The 19,989-nt window shown below is 38.2% G+C and overlaps 1 protein-coding gene across 1 annotated transcript; it reads left to right on the forward strand.

Moving 5' to 3' along the window:
- The first annotated feature begins 1,221 nt into the window (after positions 1 to 1,221).
- LOC104211902 (uncharacterized) lies at positions 1,222 to 19,765 on the forward strand. The gene is made up of 8 exons (XM_070164849.1): positions 1,222 to 1,712; positions 1,804 to 1,906; positions 1,993 to 2,097; positions 4,479 to 4,564; positions 14,937 to 15,178; positions 16,739 to 16,919; positions 17,938 to 18,121; positions 19,167 to 19,765. Exons 1-8 carry the CDS (start codon positions 1,660 to 1,662, stop codon positions 19,470 to 19,472), a joined length of 1,260 nt encoding a protein of 419 aa, XP_070020950.1. The 5' UTR covers positions 1,222 to 1,659; the 3' UTR covers positions 19,473 to 19,765.
- Positions 19,766 to 19,989: the final 224 nt, after the last annotated feature.

Consider the following 19,989-nt stretch of genomic DNA (forward strand, 5'->3'; position numbering starts at 1 on the left):
ACGTCTATCACACAACGCTTCCATATTAGTAGAAGACTTGCCTTGAATTTCTAAAGGAATATCAGAAAGCCCATCTCCTTCCTCAGTCTTTGCAGTAATGTCTTCATTAGCATAATAATTGAATTCCTTCTCGGCAGAAGAATGTCATCGGATGAAATTATGTATAGCCATGGTAATTGTAACTAGATGATTCTGAGTGTCAAACTTGAAAGATGGCATTGAACGTAAAATAGAAATAATTTTAAATATATAGAAATATTTTTTTAAAAATAGTTAAGTATGTTTAAATTCAAATTCAAAAAGAGTAACTAATTATTAATAACACATAATATAATATTTATTTTTAAAAAAATTTGAATTAAAAAAGAAACTAATTAGTATTACCTAACCTTACTAACTTTGTCCTAAATTGCCAAGTGGCCTATTTTCAGGCCGCCACTTGGCTTAATGTGTGGTGTTTTTTCTTCTTCTTTTAATAATATATAGATAGATTATGCGATGGAATTATAAATTTATTGCCTATTTGTAGGCAATTTTCATAAATTAGATTTGACAACTGTTTTAAAGATTCGGGAACTAATAGCATATAACAGAAGAAATTCTAAATGATTATTTGTAGGAAGAGATTTGATAATCCAAAGAAGGACGTAGATAATTTGCTTTAGTGTGAAAAAAGAAGAAGATAATTTGGAAAGTTACAAGACATTACACAAAGAACAAATCAAAAACAAAAAAATCAATAAAGAAGTTGGAAAGTTACAATATGATTCATGTATATGATATCTCTAATTTTAAAAGAATGGTAAAAACTAGAAACAAACATGAAAAGAAAAAACTTAAATTAGTAAGGGATAATTTGAAAAATATTAATTTATAGTGAGGATAATTTTGTCTTGAATACATTAATTTTCCACTTCTGCTTCTGCTTCTTAGAAGAAGTTAAAATTTTCTGCTTCTTCTCAGAAAAACTGCTTCTGTTGCTGGCCAAAAATACTTCTCTGTATTGACCAAACAACTTAAATTTTTTAAAAATATTTTTTTAGAGAAAAAAATAATTTTGGCTTCCCAGAAGCTTGACCAAATAAAATAGACTCTTACACTTGGTGACAGTGTCCCAAGCTACAAGGTACATCTTCTTTTTGATAGGGGTGATGCCCCAAATTTTCTTTGAATTCTATCAAACCATCATAATAGGTCACAAGGCAAGTAGCTAAAAACAGTGCATTATTATTATTACACGTACCGCCAAAATAAGGCAAAAGCAAAGAAAAAGAACAAATATTAACCATTCAATTATTATGGATGATAGAGTGTATATGTGTGGTGAAATTAAACAAGTATCCTTTTAGATTTCATATTTCTTTTTTGTTGTTGTTTTGGCTGATCGCATACAATTGTTGAAACTATTAATAAACCTTTAATTATTTCTTCAAAAAATTAATATTTTACAAGAAATTTGTATTTTTCCAGACAAAGATTTCCATTTGTAGCAAGCAAACACACTTGTCGCCCTGAGCCGATCTGATTTGGGCCGCTAGCTTTTGGCAGTTTCCCTTGAAATATCTGCAAACGGTTACTTGCTGCCACGTTTTTATTACAGCAAACAGCTCGAAGTGAAGAGTAGAGTAGTAAAACGCTAAGAGTTGAGGAGAGCAGAAAATGGGCAACTCTCAATCGTCTTCCACGAATCCGCGATTTGCTTTAGCTAAGAGGTGGCAGTTTCTCTATAACACTACAACTGGTTACACACTTGCATATTTTTGATCAATTTAAACTCAGAACGGAATTGATATTCTTTTGTAGAGCGTTCACCGAGAAGAAACTGGAAGACCTGAAATCGATCTTCGATTCGCTAGCTGCACAATCTCAAAGCAATGGAAATTACATTTCTCCTTCTGTTTTCAAGGTGCTTCCTGTCAATTTCATGTCTCGTCTGTTAAATTTTCAGTTTTTTACAATTGAATCATGAATTGGATATTTATGCATGTATAGGGTTATATTGGAGTTGAAGGGTCGTTGGGGGATAGAATGTTCTATTTGGTCACTCAGAAACGTAAGGATCAAAAACTTACATTTGAAGACCTTGTGATTGCTAAAGTGAGTATTTTACATCTTATTCCTTTTTTCTTATTGCTTTTATGTGATACAAGTTCCTTTTTAGTTTGTCCTAATTTTACCCTTAAGGACATGACTTAATTATACCTACTTGATATAAAAGTTTGTTCTTTTACTAGGAGAGTGAAAAGGAAAAGGCACCATCACTCATTTAAGAGACAATTGCTTGGACCTGTGACCTAAAATATACAATGCAAAAAACCCAATTTTCCTTCACATATCCATGACTTTTCGCGTACGAGCTTAAGTGTACTTTTCCTCCTCATTACTGTAACATGTCATAGTTGTTTTAATAATAGGACAAACGACTTTCATAATTTGCCCTTCACTCTGAAAGAGTTGCAACATGTTGAACATTATTGACTACTAATAACCTCAATATTGTTACATCGTAATGGAAAACGAGTACATTTAAATTTTATGAAAACTACATACGAATTTTTTCCCATATGCTCGGGAAGTATATCTAGTTCCAAGTCCGGATGAAAAAGAGGGTTGTGTTAGGTTGATGATCAGTGTAAAAAATTATCAATTGCGATGAATCCTTTATCCTCATGGTAATGTTCTCCCTTAGCATGCACTACATTGGCATTAAGGAGTATAAGCAAGGATTCTCATATCATGCACGGGTATGAGTGAAGAAATTAGTTCCATCGGAGTGGGTGGATATGATGCTAGATAAGAAGGATTCCCCATCATACTGAATGAATAGATTAAATATGTTATTCCAAGATAGTGAATTTCAAATTGGTAGAGGTATATAGGCTGATTGACATGGAAGTCAAAGAATCTTTTTTGTTAGGTACGGAGAAGTAAATGAAATTAATGTCTATCTTAAAGAGGAGAAGAACTAATATTGCGTGTCTATAAGAGACTTGGTTCGAAGGAAGAAAGGTTAGAGAGATTGACCAACAAGCTAAATAAGTTGTGGTATTACGGCTTGTGGGATCGATAAAAGTACGTGCGGGATGGAAATAATGTTGAACTGGGACCTAAAGATAAAGTTTTAGAAGTAAAGAGAATTGGTGATTGGTTTATCTTGTTATGATTAGTGAGGGAAAGAAAACAAAAGATATCATTAGTGCGAAATAGAATTAGATGAGAAAACTAAAACTAAAGTTTGAGAAGATATGGATCCATTGGTACATGGAATTCTAGGTGACTGATAAATGTTTATAGGAGGAGACTGGAATGGATATGTGGGTAGATATGTGACAACGCTTGCCGACTACATAACACGTATTATGATAAAAGCAATGGAGAAGGGAAGGTTTTAGAGTTTTGCATTAGCTTATTATCTAGTTTTAGGCTTTTAGCTAATACCTAATTTAAGGAAAGAGAAGAACAATTGATATTTAAGAGAGGAGGCAACCATAGCCAAAGAAACTTTATTCTTACTAAAAGAAGCGGCAAGTCCATGATAAAGCACGACAAGGTTATCTTATAAATAAATAGAAAAGGACAGCAAAGTTATGCAAGGAGAACACCTAAACCATCCAAAATAGTCCCGTGGTCTTGCATGTAAAACAAAAGAATGGAGCAAAAAAGGAGAAGAGTAATATGGAACCAGATTTTAATGATGAGCACTAGAAGACTCAACCCACAAAATATTCGTGAACAAGCTATTGGAGGATGGAGAATGGGACTTAAAAGTTGAAGCAATATCTACAGATGGAAATGCAACTTACATGTTTACTGCATTTGAGTGCAAATTCCATTTTTATAAGATTGCATTCCACGCTAGCTCGGATAGAAGCCCCAAAAGAATGCAAAATGATAAACAGGGAAGAGATGTTGAGACTGTCTCCATGCATTGTGAGCCATAGGCAGCTCCAACTGCAGTCCCTATACTCAGGGTAGTAATTACTGTAGCATGATCTTCAGTGGATAAGCTTAATGGCTGAGCTAATTTAGGACCGAGCTAAAAGGGATGAAGAGATTTTTTAGCACAAGACTTAAGACTTAATCAACTGTCAGTGTTTCTGCTTTCTTGTGTCCGTAATACCCCTAAAACGACCAGAATAACCCTCTACCGTGTTATCTTTTACTTCTGAAATTTGAGGTCTCTCCGGAAATTCATGCCTTCTCCTTGTGTGCCGTTTCAAGTTTTCTATCGGCATATTGATGTTCTCCTCCTGGACATCCAGAGTGAAGAACATAGTTGTAGAGAACGGTGTTATATTTGCAAACTGTAATTCATTCAGATAACCATTACCCTTTAATCCTTTACTGCATAAATGTGGACATGCATCTGTCTATCGGTGAAGTGAGGATCACTCTGTCTCTACCTGTGAAGCTTCTATTGCGAGTAACACATGAAAAATACGAACTCATGATGTATGCTTCCACTTTTTATATTGCAGGGAACCTATGAAAAGGGGACAAACGATGATATTGAAGAGTTTATCTATCAGTTGTTAGATGTCTTTGATGATGGCATTGTTGGAAGGTAGAACAATAAGCGCTGACAAAAGGGCTATATATAGTTTGGTCCCTCCAGATAGTTTTTTACATATAACTATGCTCAACTTTCTAAATGTATTAATTATCTATCAATTCATGGGTTAAAATAAAAGTCCAAACTAACTTTATAATGGAACAGACAACTCTACCAGCTCAAACTTCATATTTACGAAAACAAAGGGCTCAAACTTCATATTTACGAAAACAAAGGGCAAAGGTTCTCACTGTAGGTTGGTTGACGGCATAGAGTGCTGTCTAGTGTGGTGTGGCGATCAGGTTTTGGGTAAAAGGGCGGGCTAGAGATATTTGAAGATTTATGTGCTAAACTCCAGTTGTTTTTAGTGAGAATGCTCTCCTAAAAGTACTAGGACTAAGGTGGTACACTTGCCATTAATTTGGATTAAAAATCAACTTTTGCTTTGCCCCATAGGACTAAGGTGGTACTCTATTTTGAATGCAATTATTTTGTTTTCCAATTTAAGTGTTAACCCTTTTCTACAGGAAAATAACTGCTTTGTGCAGTTGAGATAATTTGTGCTCTGTTTTGGCTGATTTGAGGCCGTTCTTTTTCCTTCCACCACTAGGAGGGCCTGGGATTAATTATACATTCATTTTATGGCCTTCTTCATGTTGAATTGAGTTGTGGTATTCTCTCTATTAATATTATGCTTAGTTTTATTTTTCCTCGCGAATAATTTCATTACCTTCTTTTTATTACCTTCTCGAGCAAGATCGCGTCCTTCATTACGAGCTTGTACACATGCTTCTAGAGCTACTCGATTAGCTACGTCACCTGGCGCATTACCCCAAAGATGTCCTAAAGTTTCTCCACCGAACTGTAGTATGGAATCATCCTCAAAGTTCTCAGTCAGAGCAGGCATATGCCAATCGTGAATACCTCCTGAAGCCCAGTGTTGCGAAGAACGTGAAGCGAGGAAAAGCGACAAGCCCTTTACCGCTTAAAGCGAAGCGCTCGTTTTTTTGAAGTGAAACGGAATTTTAAAAAAAAATATTAAAATAAATACTGCATAGACAACACATGTAACTGTAAGCAAATGTTCAATACTTCAATGTAAAAACTAAAGAGTAGCATCAATTAAAGCGCAAAATGAGCATCCTATTCTTCTACAAGATTGTAAACAAGAACTGAAGGGGAAGAATGAGCATTTCGCTGCAATTTATCACTGAAACAGTGAAAAAAAATGAAGAAGAAGAGGAGAGTGAGAAAAATAAGAACTAGAGGGGAAAAAAACTTTCGCCAGCATTTCGATGCTATTTGGACACGGAAACAATGAAAGGAAAAGAAGGAGGAGGAGTAAGATATCACATACCTGGGACCAAACTTGATGATCTTGAAGTTGAAAAGTGTAGAAAACTTAAACCCTAGGTCGCCTCTGTTGTTGTTGTTCTTGTTGCTGCTGCTAGATGGTCTTTTAAAAAAAAAGAGCTTTTTTAATTAATTAACGTTGGCAGCCCAGTTATAAAGAGAAGCGCTCGCTTCTGTCGCTCTGTTCGCTTCCTCGCTTCTCGCTTTTTCAGGGGAAGCGATCACTTTAGTATACCTGATATGCTTTAGATCAAAGAAGCGCCAGATGGTCCGCTTCGCATGGCTTCTCGCTTTAAGCGAGGAAGCGGTCGCTTTTAACAACACTGCTGAAGCCACAGGTAGAACACCTGGTAAATGGGCTAGGGTTATGAACTTATAATCTGATGATCGAGTCGATTCCATGATTATAAATTCATTCCATACCAAACCAGGCCGGAATAGGGTTATATTCATTCTCATTATGAGAACGGGTCGTTCGGGCGTATCTAAATAGATACTATGTTTACATATGGATCCCTACATCATTACATTCCATTTTTTTCGCCTTTGCTCCATCTTTCCGGAGCGCACTAACGCCCTCTATGGAAAGAGGGGATGATATGTGGCGTGGTATACCTGATCGTTTAGTCAACAAGAAGTAGGAGACCAAACGAATGTTTCACGCTATTGCGTGAAAGAATTCCTACTAAACTAAAGAAACAAATGAAGCATCGGGTCTTGGAGAAGAATAAGATCACAGAGCACAGCAAACCTCTAAACCATGTGCGCGTGATTTCTTGCCTATCATGGATCCCATTAATATGGTAGGTGTTAGATATAGATATGTAGTTGTCCCACATTGGAATAGGTGTAGTATGCCCTTTGTATAGAGTAACTATAAATTAGCACATCTTGTATTGCATTAGACACACAATATCAATATATCATATTTTCTCCCGTGCCTTCTCACATGGTATCAAAGCAATCGTGAGAGATTTATCGCTGTGCATAAATTCCAGCGACTCCGGGAAGGAAAATCAGTTGACCGGAAGCCTTTTTCCGGCAGGTCTGCCGCAAGTAAAAAAAGCCACTTTTCGTCAGTGTTGCCACCACGAAGTAGATCGATCTCCGGCGACCAACCCATAAAAAAAAATCTCCGTCAGAATACCCTCCACGCGCCGCCACTCGCCACCGGAAGAAAATTTTCCGGCGAAGTTCCGACGTCTCGTGGGCCACCTTCCGGCCATTTTTTGGCGACGACTCTTCAGGACAAATTGTTCCCCTTGCAATTCCGAGCCTACCCATCCAGGTTACACCAAATTCCGACAACTTTTATATTTTTCCGGCGTGAATAGTGATTTCAAAAGTGGACTTCCGGCCATTTTTTGAAAACGTTTCTTCAGAACAGTTGGGTCGTCTGGTAATTCCGATCTTGCCCCTACTGTTTTTATTTCATTCCGACCACTTCGAATTTTCCCGGCAGCTACAGTACTATTCCGACTACTACAGTAATATTCCGACAGCTACAGTATTTCCTTATTCTGTTTCACTGTTCCTTACTCTGTTTCAACGGATTACATTTGATTATTTCTCTAATATGGTAATAATTTGCAACGATATCTTTGGGAATTGATGCTTTTGGGTGTAAAAACATGAGTTCTGGAAGCTTTAGTGTTATGATTACTTCGGAACCTTTAATGGGAGGTTCAAACTACTTAGCTTGGGTTTCATCTGTCGAGTTGTGGTGTAAAGGTCAAGGTGTTCAAGATCATCTAATTAAACAGTCTAGCGAAGGAGATGAAAAGGCGATAGCGTTTTGGGCAAAGATTGATGCTCAATTATGTAGCATCTTGTGGCGTTCTATTGATTCCAAGTTGATGCCTTTGTTTCGGCCATTCCAGACATGTTATTTGGTTTGGACAAAGGCTCGTACCTTATACACTAATGACATATCTCGCTTCTATGATGTGATATCACGGATGACAAACTTAAAGAAGCAAGAATTAGATATGTCTACTTACTTGGGTCAAGTACAAGCAGTCATGGAGGAATTTGAGACATTAATGCCAGTTTCTGCTAGTGTGGCAAAACAATAAGAGCATCGACAAAAGATGTTTCTAGTTCTTACACTCGCTGGACTTCCTAATGATCTTGATTCAGTGCGGACCAGATTTTGGCTAGTCCGACTGTTCCCACAGTTGATGAATTATTCTCTCGATTGCTCTGCCTTGCTGCAGCACGAAGTCACTCAGTGATCTCATCACAAATACTTGATTCCTTTGTTCTCGCACCGCAGACAGTGGATGTTCGGGCATCTCAAACTATGGAGAACAGAGGTGGACGAGGTCGTTTTGGGAGATCTAGACCCAAGTGTTCTTATTGTCACAAAGTTGGACACACTCGTGAAATGTGCTATTCCTTACATGGTCGTCCACCCAAAAATGCTTACGTTGCTCAGACCGAGACTACAGGTAACCAAGGTTTTTCTGTATCTAAAGAAGAATATAATGAGCTCCTTCAGTATCGAGCAAGTAAGCAGTCATCTCCACAAGTAGCCTCAGTTGCCCAGCCTGATACTCCTGTTGCTGGTAATTCTTTTGCTTGTGTTTCCCAGTCTAGTACTCTTGGACCATGGGTCATGGACTCAGGCGCTTCTGATCACATCTCTGGTAATAAATCACTTTTGTCGAATATTGTATATTCACAGTCTCTTCCCACTGTTACTTTAGCCAATGTATGTCAAATTAAGGCACAAGGAGTTGGACAAGCTAACCCATTATCTTCTATCACCCTAGATTCCGTTCTTTATGTCCCTGGTTGTCCTTTTAGTCTTGCATTTGTTAGTCGCTTGACTCGTGCCCTCCATTGTGGTATATATTTTACTGATGATTTTTTATTATGCAGGACCACAGTACGGGACAGACAATTGGTACAGGACGTGAATCAGAAGGTCTTTACTACCTTAATTCACTCAGTCCTTCCACAACATGTCTAGTTACCGATCCTTCAGACCTAATCCACTGTCGTTTAGGACATCCAAGTTTATCCAAACTTCAGAAGATGGTGCCTAGTTTATCCAGTTTGTCTACATTAGATTGTGAGTCGTGTCAGCTTGGGAAACATACCCGAGCTTCCTTTCCGCGTAGTGTTGAGAGTCATGCAGAGTCTGTTTTCTCCTTAGTTCATTCTGATATATGGGGTCCTAGTAGAGTCAGTTCAACCTTGGTATTTCGTTATTTTGTTAGTTTCATTAATGATTACTCAAGATGTACTTGGCTTTTCTTAATGAAAGATCGTTCTGAGTTATTCTCTATATTCCAGAGTTTTTGTGCTGAAATAAAAAATCAATTTGGTGTCTCTATTCGCATTTTTCGCAGTGATAAATGATAATGCCTTAGAATATGTATCTTCTCAGTTTCAGCAGTTTATGACTTCTCATGGAATTATTCATCAGACATCTTGTCCTTATACCCCTCAGCAAAATGGGGTTGCAGAGAGAAAGAATAGGCACCTTATTGAGACTGCTCGCACACTTCTAATTGAATCTCGTGTCCCGTTGCGTTTTTGGGGCGATGCAGTTCTCACAGCTTGTTATTTGATTAATATGATGCCTTCATCTCCCATCAAGGATCAGATTCCGCATTCAGTATTGTTTCCCCAGTCAGCCTTATACCCTCTTCCACCTCTTGTTTTTGGGAGCACATGTTTTGTTCATAACTTAGCCCTGGGAAAGATAAGTTAGCTCCTCGTGCTCTCAAGTGTGTCTTCCTTGGCTATTCTCATGTTCAGAAGGGATATCGTTGTTATTCACCTGATCTTCGTAGGTACCTTATGTTAGCTGACGTCACATTTTTTGAGTCTAAACCTTTCTTTGCTTCTGCTGACCACCATGATATATATGAGGTCTTACCTATACCGACCTTTGAGGAGTTTGCTATAGCTCCTCCTCCACCTTCGAACACAGAGGTTTCACCTATACTAACCATTGAGGAGTCTAGTGTTGTTCCTCCTAGTTCCCCATTCACAGGAACACCACTCTTGACCTATCATCGTTGTCTGCGCGCTACATCAGGCCCAACTGGTTCTCGTCCTGCACCTGACCCTGCTCCTACTGCGGACCCTGCTCCTAGTACACCGATTGCATTTCGAAAAGGTATACTGACCACACTTAACCCTAATCCTCATTATGTTGGTTTGAGTTATTATCGTCTGTCATCTCCCCATTATGCTTTTATATCTTCTTTGTCCTCGGTTTCCATCCCTAAGTCTACAGGTGAAGCGTTGTCTCATCCAGGATGGCGACAGGCTATGAGTGACGAGATGTCTGCTTTACATACAAGTGGTACTTGGGAGCTTGTTCCTCTTCCTTCAGGTAAATCTACTGTTGGTTGTCGTTGGATTTATGCAGTCAAAGTTGGTCCCGATGGCCAGATTGATCGACTTAAGGCCTGTCTTGTTGCCAAAGGATATACTCAGGTATTTGGGCTTGATTACAGTGATACCTTCTCTTCTGTGGCTAAAGTGGCATCAGTCCGCCTTTTTCTATCCATGGCTGTAGTTCGTCATTGGCCCCTCTATCAGCTGGACATTAAGAATGCCTTTCTTCACGGTGATCTTGAGGATGAGGTTTATATGGAGCAACCACCTGGTTTTGTTGCTCAGGGGGAGTCTCGTGGCCTTGTATGTCGCTTGCGTCGGTCACTTTATGGTTTTAAGCAGTCTCCTCGAGCCTGGTTTGGTAAGTTCAGCACGGTTATCCAGGAGTTTGGCATGACTCGTATTGAAACTGATCACTCTGTGTTTTATCGGCACTCTGCTTCAAGTCTATGTATTTATCTGGTAGTCTATGTTAATGATATTGTTATTACTGGCAACAAAACCACTTGGTTTTGTTGCTCAGGGGGAGTCTCGTGGCCTTTTATGTCGCTTGCGTCGGTCACTTTATGGTCTTAAGCAGTCTTCTCGAGCCTGGTTTGGTAAGTTCAGCACGGTTATCCAGGAGTTTGGCATGACTCGTAGTGAAACTGATCACTCTGTGTTTTATCAGCACTCTGCTTCAAGTCTATGTATTTATCTGGTAGTCTATGTTGATGATATTGTTATTACTGGCAATGATCAGGATGATATTACTAATCTGAAGAAGCATCTCTTCTAGGATTTTCAAACTAAGGATCTAGGCAGATTCAAGTACTTTCTAGGTATTGAGGTTGCTCAATCTAGCTCAGGTATTGTTATTTCTCAAAGGAAATATGCTTTAGACATTCTTGAGGAGACATGGATGATAGGTTGCAGATCTGTTGACACTCCGATGGATCCGAACTCTAAACTTCTACCAGGACAGGGGGAGCCGCTTAGCGATCCTGCAAGCTATAGGCGGCTGGTTGGTAAATTAAATTATCTCACAGTGACTAGACCCGACATTTCTTATCCGGTGAGTGTTGTTAGTCAGTTTATGAATTCTCCCTGTGATAGTCATTGGGATGAAGTCGTCCGCATTATCCGGTATATAAAATCGGCTCCAGGCAAAGGATTACTGTTTGAGGATCGAGGTCATGAGCAGATCGTTGGGTACTCAGATGCTGATTGGGCAGGATCACCTTCTGATAGACGTTCTACTTCTGGATATTGTGTTTTAGTAGGAGGAAATTTGGTGTCCTGGAAAAGCAAGAAACATAATGTAGTTGCTCAGTCTAGCGTAGAAGCAGAATATCGAGCAATGACTATGGCAACATGTGAACTATTCTGGACCAAACAATTGCTCAAGGAGTTCAAATTTGGTGAAATCAGTCAGATGGAACTTGTGTGCGATAATCAAGCTGCCCTTCATATTGCATCAAATCCGGTGTTTCATGAGAGAACTAAACACATTGAGATTGATTGTCACTTCGTAAGAGAGAAGATACTTTCAGGAGATATTACTACGAAGTTTGTGAGGTCGAATGATCAACTTGCAGATATTTTCACCAAGTCCCTCATCGGTCCTCGTTTGGTTATATATGTAACAAGCTCGGTACATATGATTTGTATGCTCCGGCTTGAGGGGGAGTGTTAGATATAGATATGTAGTTGTCCCACATTGGAATAGGTGTAGTATGTCCTTTGTATAAAGTAGCTATAATTAGCACATCTTGTATTGCATTAGACACACAATATCAATATATCATATTTTCTCCCGTGCCTTCTCACAGTAGGCCCTGATGATCTCCGAGATTTCTTCTTATAATAAACCAAACAGGTCGGGCCAACTTCCCAAACACTTGTTTTACATTCACGTCTTAGTTTATGCGACTGGGGGAGGGGGAGGGGGGAGGGATGATTAAACATATGACAGGGGTACCCGATATTGTAATCATCATTGATCAGCACGAAGAATGTACGGTTTTGCCCTTTCCCGTGGAAGATCAAGTTGGTGAGCCGTGTGATGGAAACCTTCCCGCAAGGGCTGGGCTCTTATTGACAGACATAAGAAGTGGGATTAAGAATTGGGGAAGAGGAGCTCTACTCATTCCTTCATTACGACGGTTGTGAACGTGCCGTGCAGAAATGCAATTAGAGTAGGAAAGTTAGCCAAGTTCTCCTGTCATCCAGCAATCCTGATCTATTTGAAAATTGCTAGTGTTATCAATATCTCTATGATTCGGTGAGACCTAATGAGCCCATTGATTTACCTATCTAGCTGAAGGAATGAAAGCATTAGAGTCTTGATCCCCTGCTTAACCTGAAATGAAACCTCAAGCCAGGGAAAGATTGACCATCGGGTTCATTTTCGAGTCAGGACAGAAAGAGGCCAAGATTCACTACTCGATAGAAAAGGGGACGACGCAAAATAATACCCGGGGCGGCAGATTCGATTAATCGAAATTCAGATATTAATAATTTTTTTCAATTAAGGTGTTTTAGTTTTAACATTGATTCGAAAGCTGTAATTTGACATCTCACTATCTCTTGGGTTACTTTTGAAATGTTAATTATGAGAAGATGATCATTATCAAGATGCTAAAGTAACAGAGAGGAGAGGTCTTAGTAAAAGAATGATTGATCAGAATTCCTAAATATGTTGTCAATGAAGACCAAGCAAATGTTAAATAGAACTGGCAAGCAAAATGAAAATCTCGAAAAAGATTGTGGTGTAAGCCTCTCGAGGAAATAGGAATTTCGGGCTTGTATTTCATTATTAAAAACTAATGAGGAAGTTGGTATTGTCACAATCATTCGTATGTATGTACATATTTTACTTGACCCAACATGTGTTATGCGATACACGACTTCTTTTTCTTCCGTTATCTTGGTTTATGCAAAGTTCTCCATAGTCAACAGATTATTAGACTTTGTAAAAATGTTTCTTCTAGTCATCCTCGACCATCCTGTTTCTTTTCCTCCCGTAATACTATCACTTTTGTTCTATGTTGCTCAGACTCTTTACTTTCGGTGCCGCACCCATGTCGACACGGCGTGGGTGTGGGATACGCAACAGATTTAATCATCCGGTTTTGGGTACTTTAACCAAAATCGGCGAAGAAATTTTGGAAAAGATACAATAATTTCTGAGATAAAAACAAAAGCCAAGTGAAATTGAAGAAAATGGAGTACCTTTTATATAGAAATTTCTATATCAGTCATTTTCCTTTTATCTCCTTCTTGGATTCTCCTCTTGATCAATAGGTTTTCCTTGTAGAAATATCTTGTGACTTGTAAGTTTTCTAATGTTTCATAATTTAGGCATATTTTTTAACTCTATTTTAAGATATTTGAATTATTTTTAGCCGAAACCTGCACCCGTAATCAGTATTCCCGAATTTTAAATTTAGATGGTGAAGGATCCGACCTCTAGATCCGCACCCGTATTCGACACCCGCACCGGGCAACTTAGCTCTTTTTAATAGGTGCATACCTATTTTGTATAGCCTCCTACTCCCCCTAGGTATTCCTCTTCTGTAAGCTTCACATTGATTGATCCTCCCAACCCCTCTCTTGGGCTATCTTTCGCAGGTAGTTCTCCCTAAAATGATGCCAGCAAAGAATTACAACTAAATGTGTTTTGCAAACTTTAACTATTTTGCCTTGAAATCCTTGTGACACACTTGATACAAACTTAGCCATCAGGTTAGTTGCGGAGTCAAGTGATGCTGGTTGTCCTTGACATTGCTACCTTTCCTCTTTAATAGTCAAGTAAAATAATTACAAGAAGAGAGGACAAGCAGAGCATTACACTCCGTGAGATGCTAATATTTAAGTTCAGAATGAGGCAACCATGCTGCACCTGCTTTTGGCTGGATAGGGTCGTGATGTTTGTTAACCAGACTTGAAATATCTGGGATTGGACCCTTTTCGTTAAAACTTATCCCTTCTTTTTTGAGGTGGAAGTGACATAAACATAAATTTTATTTCTGAAGAATGGATCTCCATTGAGAAAAACAAGAGGAGAACGAGGACGTTCCTGCATTATTGTTCAAGATAGATAGCATAAACTTGCGGTGTTTATTGATAATTAAGTAGTATGTGAATACAGTTGTTGAATCAAATGGGGCTGACCATACCTTTGGCCCTTTGGGAAATTTCCAATAGTCTCTTTCTGCAAAATAATATTCTATGATGGAAGAGAAATGGTTTCTTCTTTGATTGCTTCTATGGTCTTGAAGCCCTCCTTGTAATCGGAAAGAGCATATCATCTGGCATTAGAAGATGGATTTGTTTCCTTTATTCCAATAGTTGTCAGATGAAAGGTTCATTTTTTCCAGAATCTCTTTTTTTCTTATATGGAACAGATATATGTTGAATGAGAAGTTTTTTCTTCAGTTTATGAGCTTGACTACCTAAACTTGGATGTCAAATAGATTCATTGAGGCTCTCGTAAAATAACCCCTGCCTAGTCCGGTTTTAAACATTTAACTTTTAATTATCATTAAACATAGTTCTAGATCCTCTTCTTTTTCTTTTTTTCTTTATATAGATATCCGTACTATTGAACACCAAAACGAGAAAGATAAAAGAAAACCCTGCAGTATTATTTCTCCTTTATGGTGGTAAATACATCTCTGGGATCAATTTGCAGATCCGATCTTGAAGCTGTCTTGACTGCAGTACTCAGAAATATATCTTCTCATGAGAGCCATCAATCTGAACCTAGTTCAGAGAGGGAAGTTCTCGACATTTTCCTCAATGCTGCAAATTTAACAACGGATGATAAACAATGTGCTGAAAGTTATATTTCTTTCGAGGAATTTAGAAGTTGGTGTGCCCGTCTTCCATCAGTAAGGAAGTTTCTCAGAAGTCTGTTGTCTCCACGTGATTCAGGTTTCTGCTTTACAGTCATCTTGTGTTTTTCTAATTTGTATTTCCACATTTTTTCTTGTTATTTGTCGTTTCTCTAAGAGGAATATGTTTCTACATATTGTATATTGCTTACCGGGTGAATTTCTGTGGGCTTAAATGTTAGCTTTTCTATTTATTTTCCACTTCTTCTATATTCTCTGAAACTTCTATGACAACTATGCATGATACTGGCCTTTGCATGTAATAGACATTACTTATTTTTTCTCTGAAATTTCTATGTTATTATGCATAATTCTAGAGTTCTGTTAAATATGCAGAGTCCTGCGACTGGTGTAGTTGCTGTTATGGGGAATCTCATAACAGTTTAGCTTTTCAGTCCGCCACATTTGGATGATAGGAATAGTGTTTGATCTTGGGGAATGAGGGAAATACACGAGGGTGATGGTCAATGAAATAAAGAATTGGGTAATGCTTGTTTCAATGTTATTTTCTTACTCTCAGAAAAATCATTTCTGTATAGGAAGTGGTGTTAAGATTATTCCTAGAGCAGAGTCAAGGACAAGTTCATCGCCATGCTTCCCTAAGCTTGTGAAGGAGTCCTCAAATATGTCCTGTTCCTTTGTATCCATATACCAGGGGCGAAAACTTTATGGCGTCACCTGGTTCAAAAAGGGTTTGACGCCCTTACCTTTTCACAGAATAGAACTCTATAGTATTTTTGAGGGTTGTGCATTGCAAAGTTAAGGGAGGAGGACATATCCAGTCAGAACCATTTTCTTGCGCGTTGTCATGTTATCTTTTTTCCCCTTATAAAGTACTTTGTCGTGTTTTCTTTTACCATGTGTATTTGAGTTTCGCATAGCATAGCTGCTCTTAAATCCAGATGAAGGAGGAGGTTGCAGTAGGCTGGCTGCCAATGTAAAAATTGTCTGTAACTATGTTGAATCCTCTGAAACTTGGATATAGAGGAAACAAGTATGCTGGAGTAGTATGGAGTCAGCTGATTAAAAAATTTATCACAGTTTTTCTCAAGCTGAAATTGAAAAATCTTCAATCATGTAAATGAAAGATTAAGTTCAGTTTGAACATATTTTTTCATCATGTATCTCTCTGATAGTTTAATGATACTCTGCTTATTTTGAGTATTGCTTCCTTACACATACAGGATGCTAGTGTGGCATGGATATACAACCCTCCTCCCTCCCCCACACAGCATATGTGAAATCACATTATTTTCTCAAACTTAAATTGAAAAATCTTCATGAAATGAAATGAAAGAGCAATTTTAGTTTGAGGATTTTCTTCGTCATAATAACACTTCTTGCTAGCTTTATGCAGCTTTCCAGTATAATAGGTATAAACCTAATTCTTTACTTATAACCGCTCTAGAATATTGTCAGTTACACATATCAGTTTGTGTATGGAAATCTTGTTGTTTGTATTCATAATTGTCATTCCACTTCCCCATCCCCACGCCCACAAAAGGGGAAAAAACACGGTAAAATATTTTCACAGTTGCAAAAACGTAGTCAAGCTAGGTGGTATGCAGTGATTACTAATCTATTAGTATTTCTTTTGCAGGCTCTGAGGTTCCTGTGCTAATCCACCTGGAGAATATTGATCCTGCTGTGCTATTGTTAAGAAAGGAATATGCTTGGCATATAGGGGGGGCCCTCCCACAAGATGAGCTGCATGAATGGAGACTTTTGTATCACAGTACAGTACATGGTCTAAGTTTCAATACATTCCTGGGGAACATTTCGTGAGTGGCGTCTTGCTAGCTTAGAAATGATTTTCTTATTTGAGGATTAACTATCAATATCTTTGATCTCATTAAGATCTTTAATTGGTTATAGTTACACTAAAAGATTTTTTGGTAGTCATCTTGTTTCCATCATTATTTTGGGCTTGACAGAAAAAATTTCTCAGCTTATCAGATCACTGAATATGCTTATAGTATTATCTTTCAGTTTATCCTAACTTCCACTTGCACAACTTGCTAAATAGATGCCATTTTATTTTTTTATATCAGTTGCGAAGTTAACCTACATATTGTTAGTACAATGGACTTTGAAATATCAAGTAGTATAACATGCATTTCTCCAATGGATTCCAGGCAAAGCTAACTGCATTTCGTAACTATAGAAGCTTCCCTAAGGTATCCGCCAGTTGCATTGATAATGAGTGGAGTAAGTGTTATACTATTCATGATCCAGCCTCTAAGAAGCTACGACGTTTATTTAAGGTGGTGATAGGGCATTGCATAATTCTCATTGTCCACACCACTCTCCCTTTGAGATCCATCACCCTCGTCCCTACTCTGTTGTGGGTGGAGTTTTCCCTACTCGGACCTAACTTGCTGGCATTTCATTTCTGCATCCTCTCCATGGGCATTTAGTCTCGATAAGTTTCAAGAATCACTGAATATCTTCGTAAACTTGCATAAACAGAGTCTCAAACCCAAATCAAGAAACTAAGAAGTTGTATATAACCCAACTAGAGGAATCCAAGGATGATTCGAGAATTGGTTGTTGAATACGTGGAATGGCTATTGACAACCACAAAGAGATGTTATGTGCATGAACCCTATCACAGGATTCACAACATACCATCTTAGCCTTGATTCTTCTAGCAGCTAAATGATAAATTTTGGGTGCATACTGATGCATAAATGCCATCACTCTTTCCTCTCATTTTTATGTCTGGTTGCTATAGTATCATTCTTTGAGCCAAGTGTTAAACTCTTTTATCCAAGTATTAACTCCCAACTTGGACTGCAGAAATGACAAAGGTCCAACTTTATTGATAATAAAAGACAAGGAAGGTTATATTTATGGAGGTTATGCTTCTCAACCATGGGAGAAGCATGCTGATTTTTATGGGGACATGAAGTCTTTCCTCTTCCAGCTATACCCGAAGGCATCAGTTTACCGTCCTACTGGAGCGAACACTAATTTACAGTGGGTAAGCTTCTGAACCTTTTGAAAAAATTGATATTATTCAACTTTATCCATATTAGCTGTCAAAAGAAATAATGGATTCACTTGGTATCATTGGAGAAGGCCTCCTCTTGTTCAAAACTTCAAAGTTCTCCAACTCTTAAATTTTTTTCCTATTATCCAGTGGGCTCTTCATTTCTCAAGTTGCAACTCGTTGCTACTGGTTATTACCTATTGCCCCCATCTGACTGTTTGACCATCAGTCACCAGGATCCTTGACGTATCTTGGATTTTGAAGCTGGAGGTTTATCATTCTTCTTTTGCGTTCTGAGACTTGGGCAGAGACAAAAATGTATCAATATTTTTGCAAGTTCTCTCAGTGCAGTAGTATACATACTTTTTTTCTTATTAAGGTAGTGTCCAAGCCAACCGCGTGCACCTCGACTATGGGTATGGGTAAAATCTGCCCACCAAGACTTAGGCAGATGAGAAGAAGTCACCTAGCGTTTTTGCCTACGCTAGGATTGAACCTGAGATTTCGTGGTTCAACTTCCACTTCATAACTACTAGCCCGCACCCTTGGGTGCTGAGAATACATACCATCTATTCATAGTTATGTGAGAATACTGTGTATGAAATACATGTCTTGCATCCATTAGTTTGGTGTAAACACTAGGTGGTTGTAGGTTTTTATCAAGTAGTTTATGTGCTCTCCTGAAATACCTAAATGCCCTACTTCTGGAATTGTTCACGCAGAGGAATAGCTTTTAATATATCTCCTGCCTCACAACATTGTACAGCAATCTGGGAAATGTACACTTGACAAAAAATTTGCTCCATCAGTGTTGCTTGCTTTCATTGCATGAGTGGTTTGAGCTTCAAATTGGATTTCCATTTTGATTATTGTTCACATAGTTGGAACATTAGAATTTTCAGAGTTTAATTTTCCAGGTTCATGTGAATTCCTTGAGCCTGGATATTTATATGTTGAAACAATAACTGCTTGCAAACTGGAATTTATTTATCGACTATTGTATTGCTAATATGTTTAAGCTCTTATCTTTCGGCAGTGTGCTATAAATTTTAGTTCTGAGAGCATCCCCAATGGCATTGGTTTTGGAGGACGAGTGCACCACTTCGGCTTGTTCATCTCAGCTAACTTTGACCAAGGGCATACTTTCACATGCACTACCTTTGGCAGTCCTAGCTTATCAAAGACCCCCCAGATCTTCCCAGAAGTGATAGAATGCTGGGGAGTTGCAACAAAAAGAGTTCAAGACGGTAATCATGATCGACTTAAAGGTACTGTATTAGACAGATTTAAAGAGGACCGCCATATGCTTAACATGGTTGGACTTGCCAATTCAAGTCAGTGATGTGCCTGCGTCCCCTCATACTTATTTGAACGAGGCACTTGTTACTTCTGCTCAATTAGCATGGTTTGGCTTGCGTATTCGAGAGTTTATCATCTTGCATGTAGTTTAATTATGTATTGTGTTATTACTATGAAGTAAGTAGAAAATTGATAGATGTGTTATCTTGTGAAGTAAAACATCATGTGTTATTTAATATCATCTCGAATGTAACACTCTTCTTCAGGTGCTTCCGGCAGAATTTGTAACAAAGGAACAAATTCATTTGATATCATACATGTATTTCTACGTCCAAATATGTGTACTAAAGAATGATATTTTCTGGGGAAGTTTTGGTAACTTCAAAGATTTTTCATTCGACAAATGACATCCAACTTTTAGGACAAATGACATGGAAAGATAAATGTGCGTCCTATCAATTATAGGGTAAGTAAAAGCAATTCTTATCCAATTGGCTATAAATCTATGATCGGGCATACATAAGAAAGCGCAGGATATCTAGCTTATGTTGAAGAATCTG

This window comes from Nicotiana sylvestris, chromosome 12 (assembly GCF_000393655.2).
Source record: "Nicotiana sylvestris chromosome 12, ASM39365v2, whole genome shotgun sequence".
Taxonomy (NCBI): domain Eukaryota; kingdom Viridiplantae; phylum Streptophyta; class Magnoliopsida; order Solanales; family Solanaceae; genus Nicotiana; species Nicotiana sylvestris.

Bases quoted from the DNA above. Each gene is read 5' to 3' on its own strand.
- LOC104211902 (XM_070164849.1), top strand. From the start codon at position 1,660: ATGGGCAACTCTCAATCGTCTTCCACGAATCCGCGATTTGCTTTAGCT. The intron at 1,713-1,803 runs GTGGCAGTTTCT...ATTCTTTTGTAG, and splicing joins CGATTTGCTTTAGCTAAGAG to AGCGTTCACCGAGAAGAAAC. The intron at 16,920-17,937 runs GTGAGTGGCGTC...CTTGGACTGCAG, and splicing joins ACATTCCTGGGGAACATTTC to AAATGACAAAGGTCCAACTT.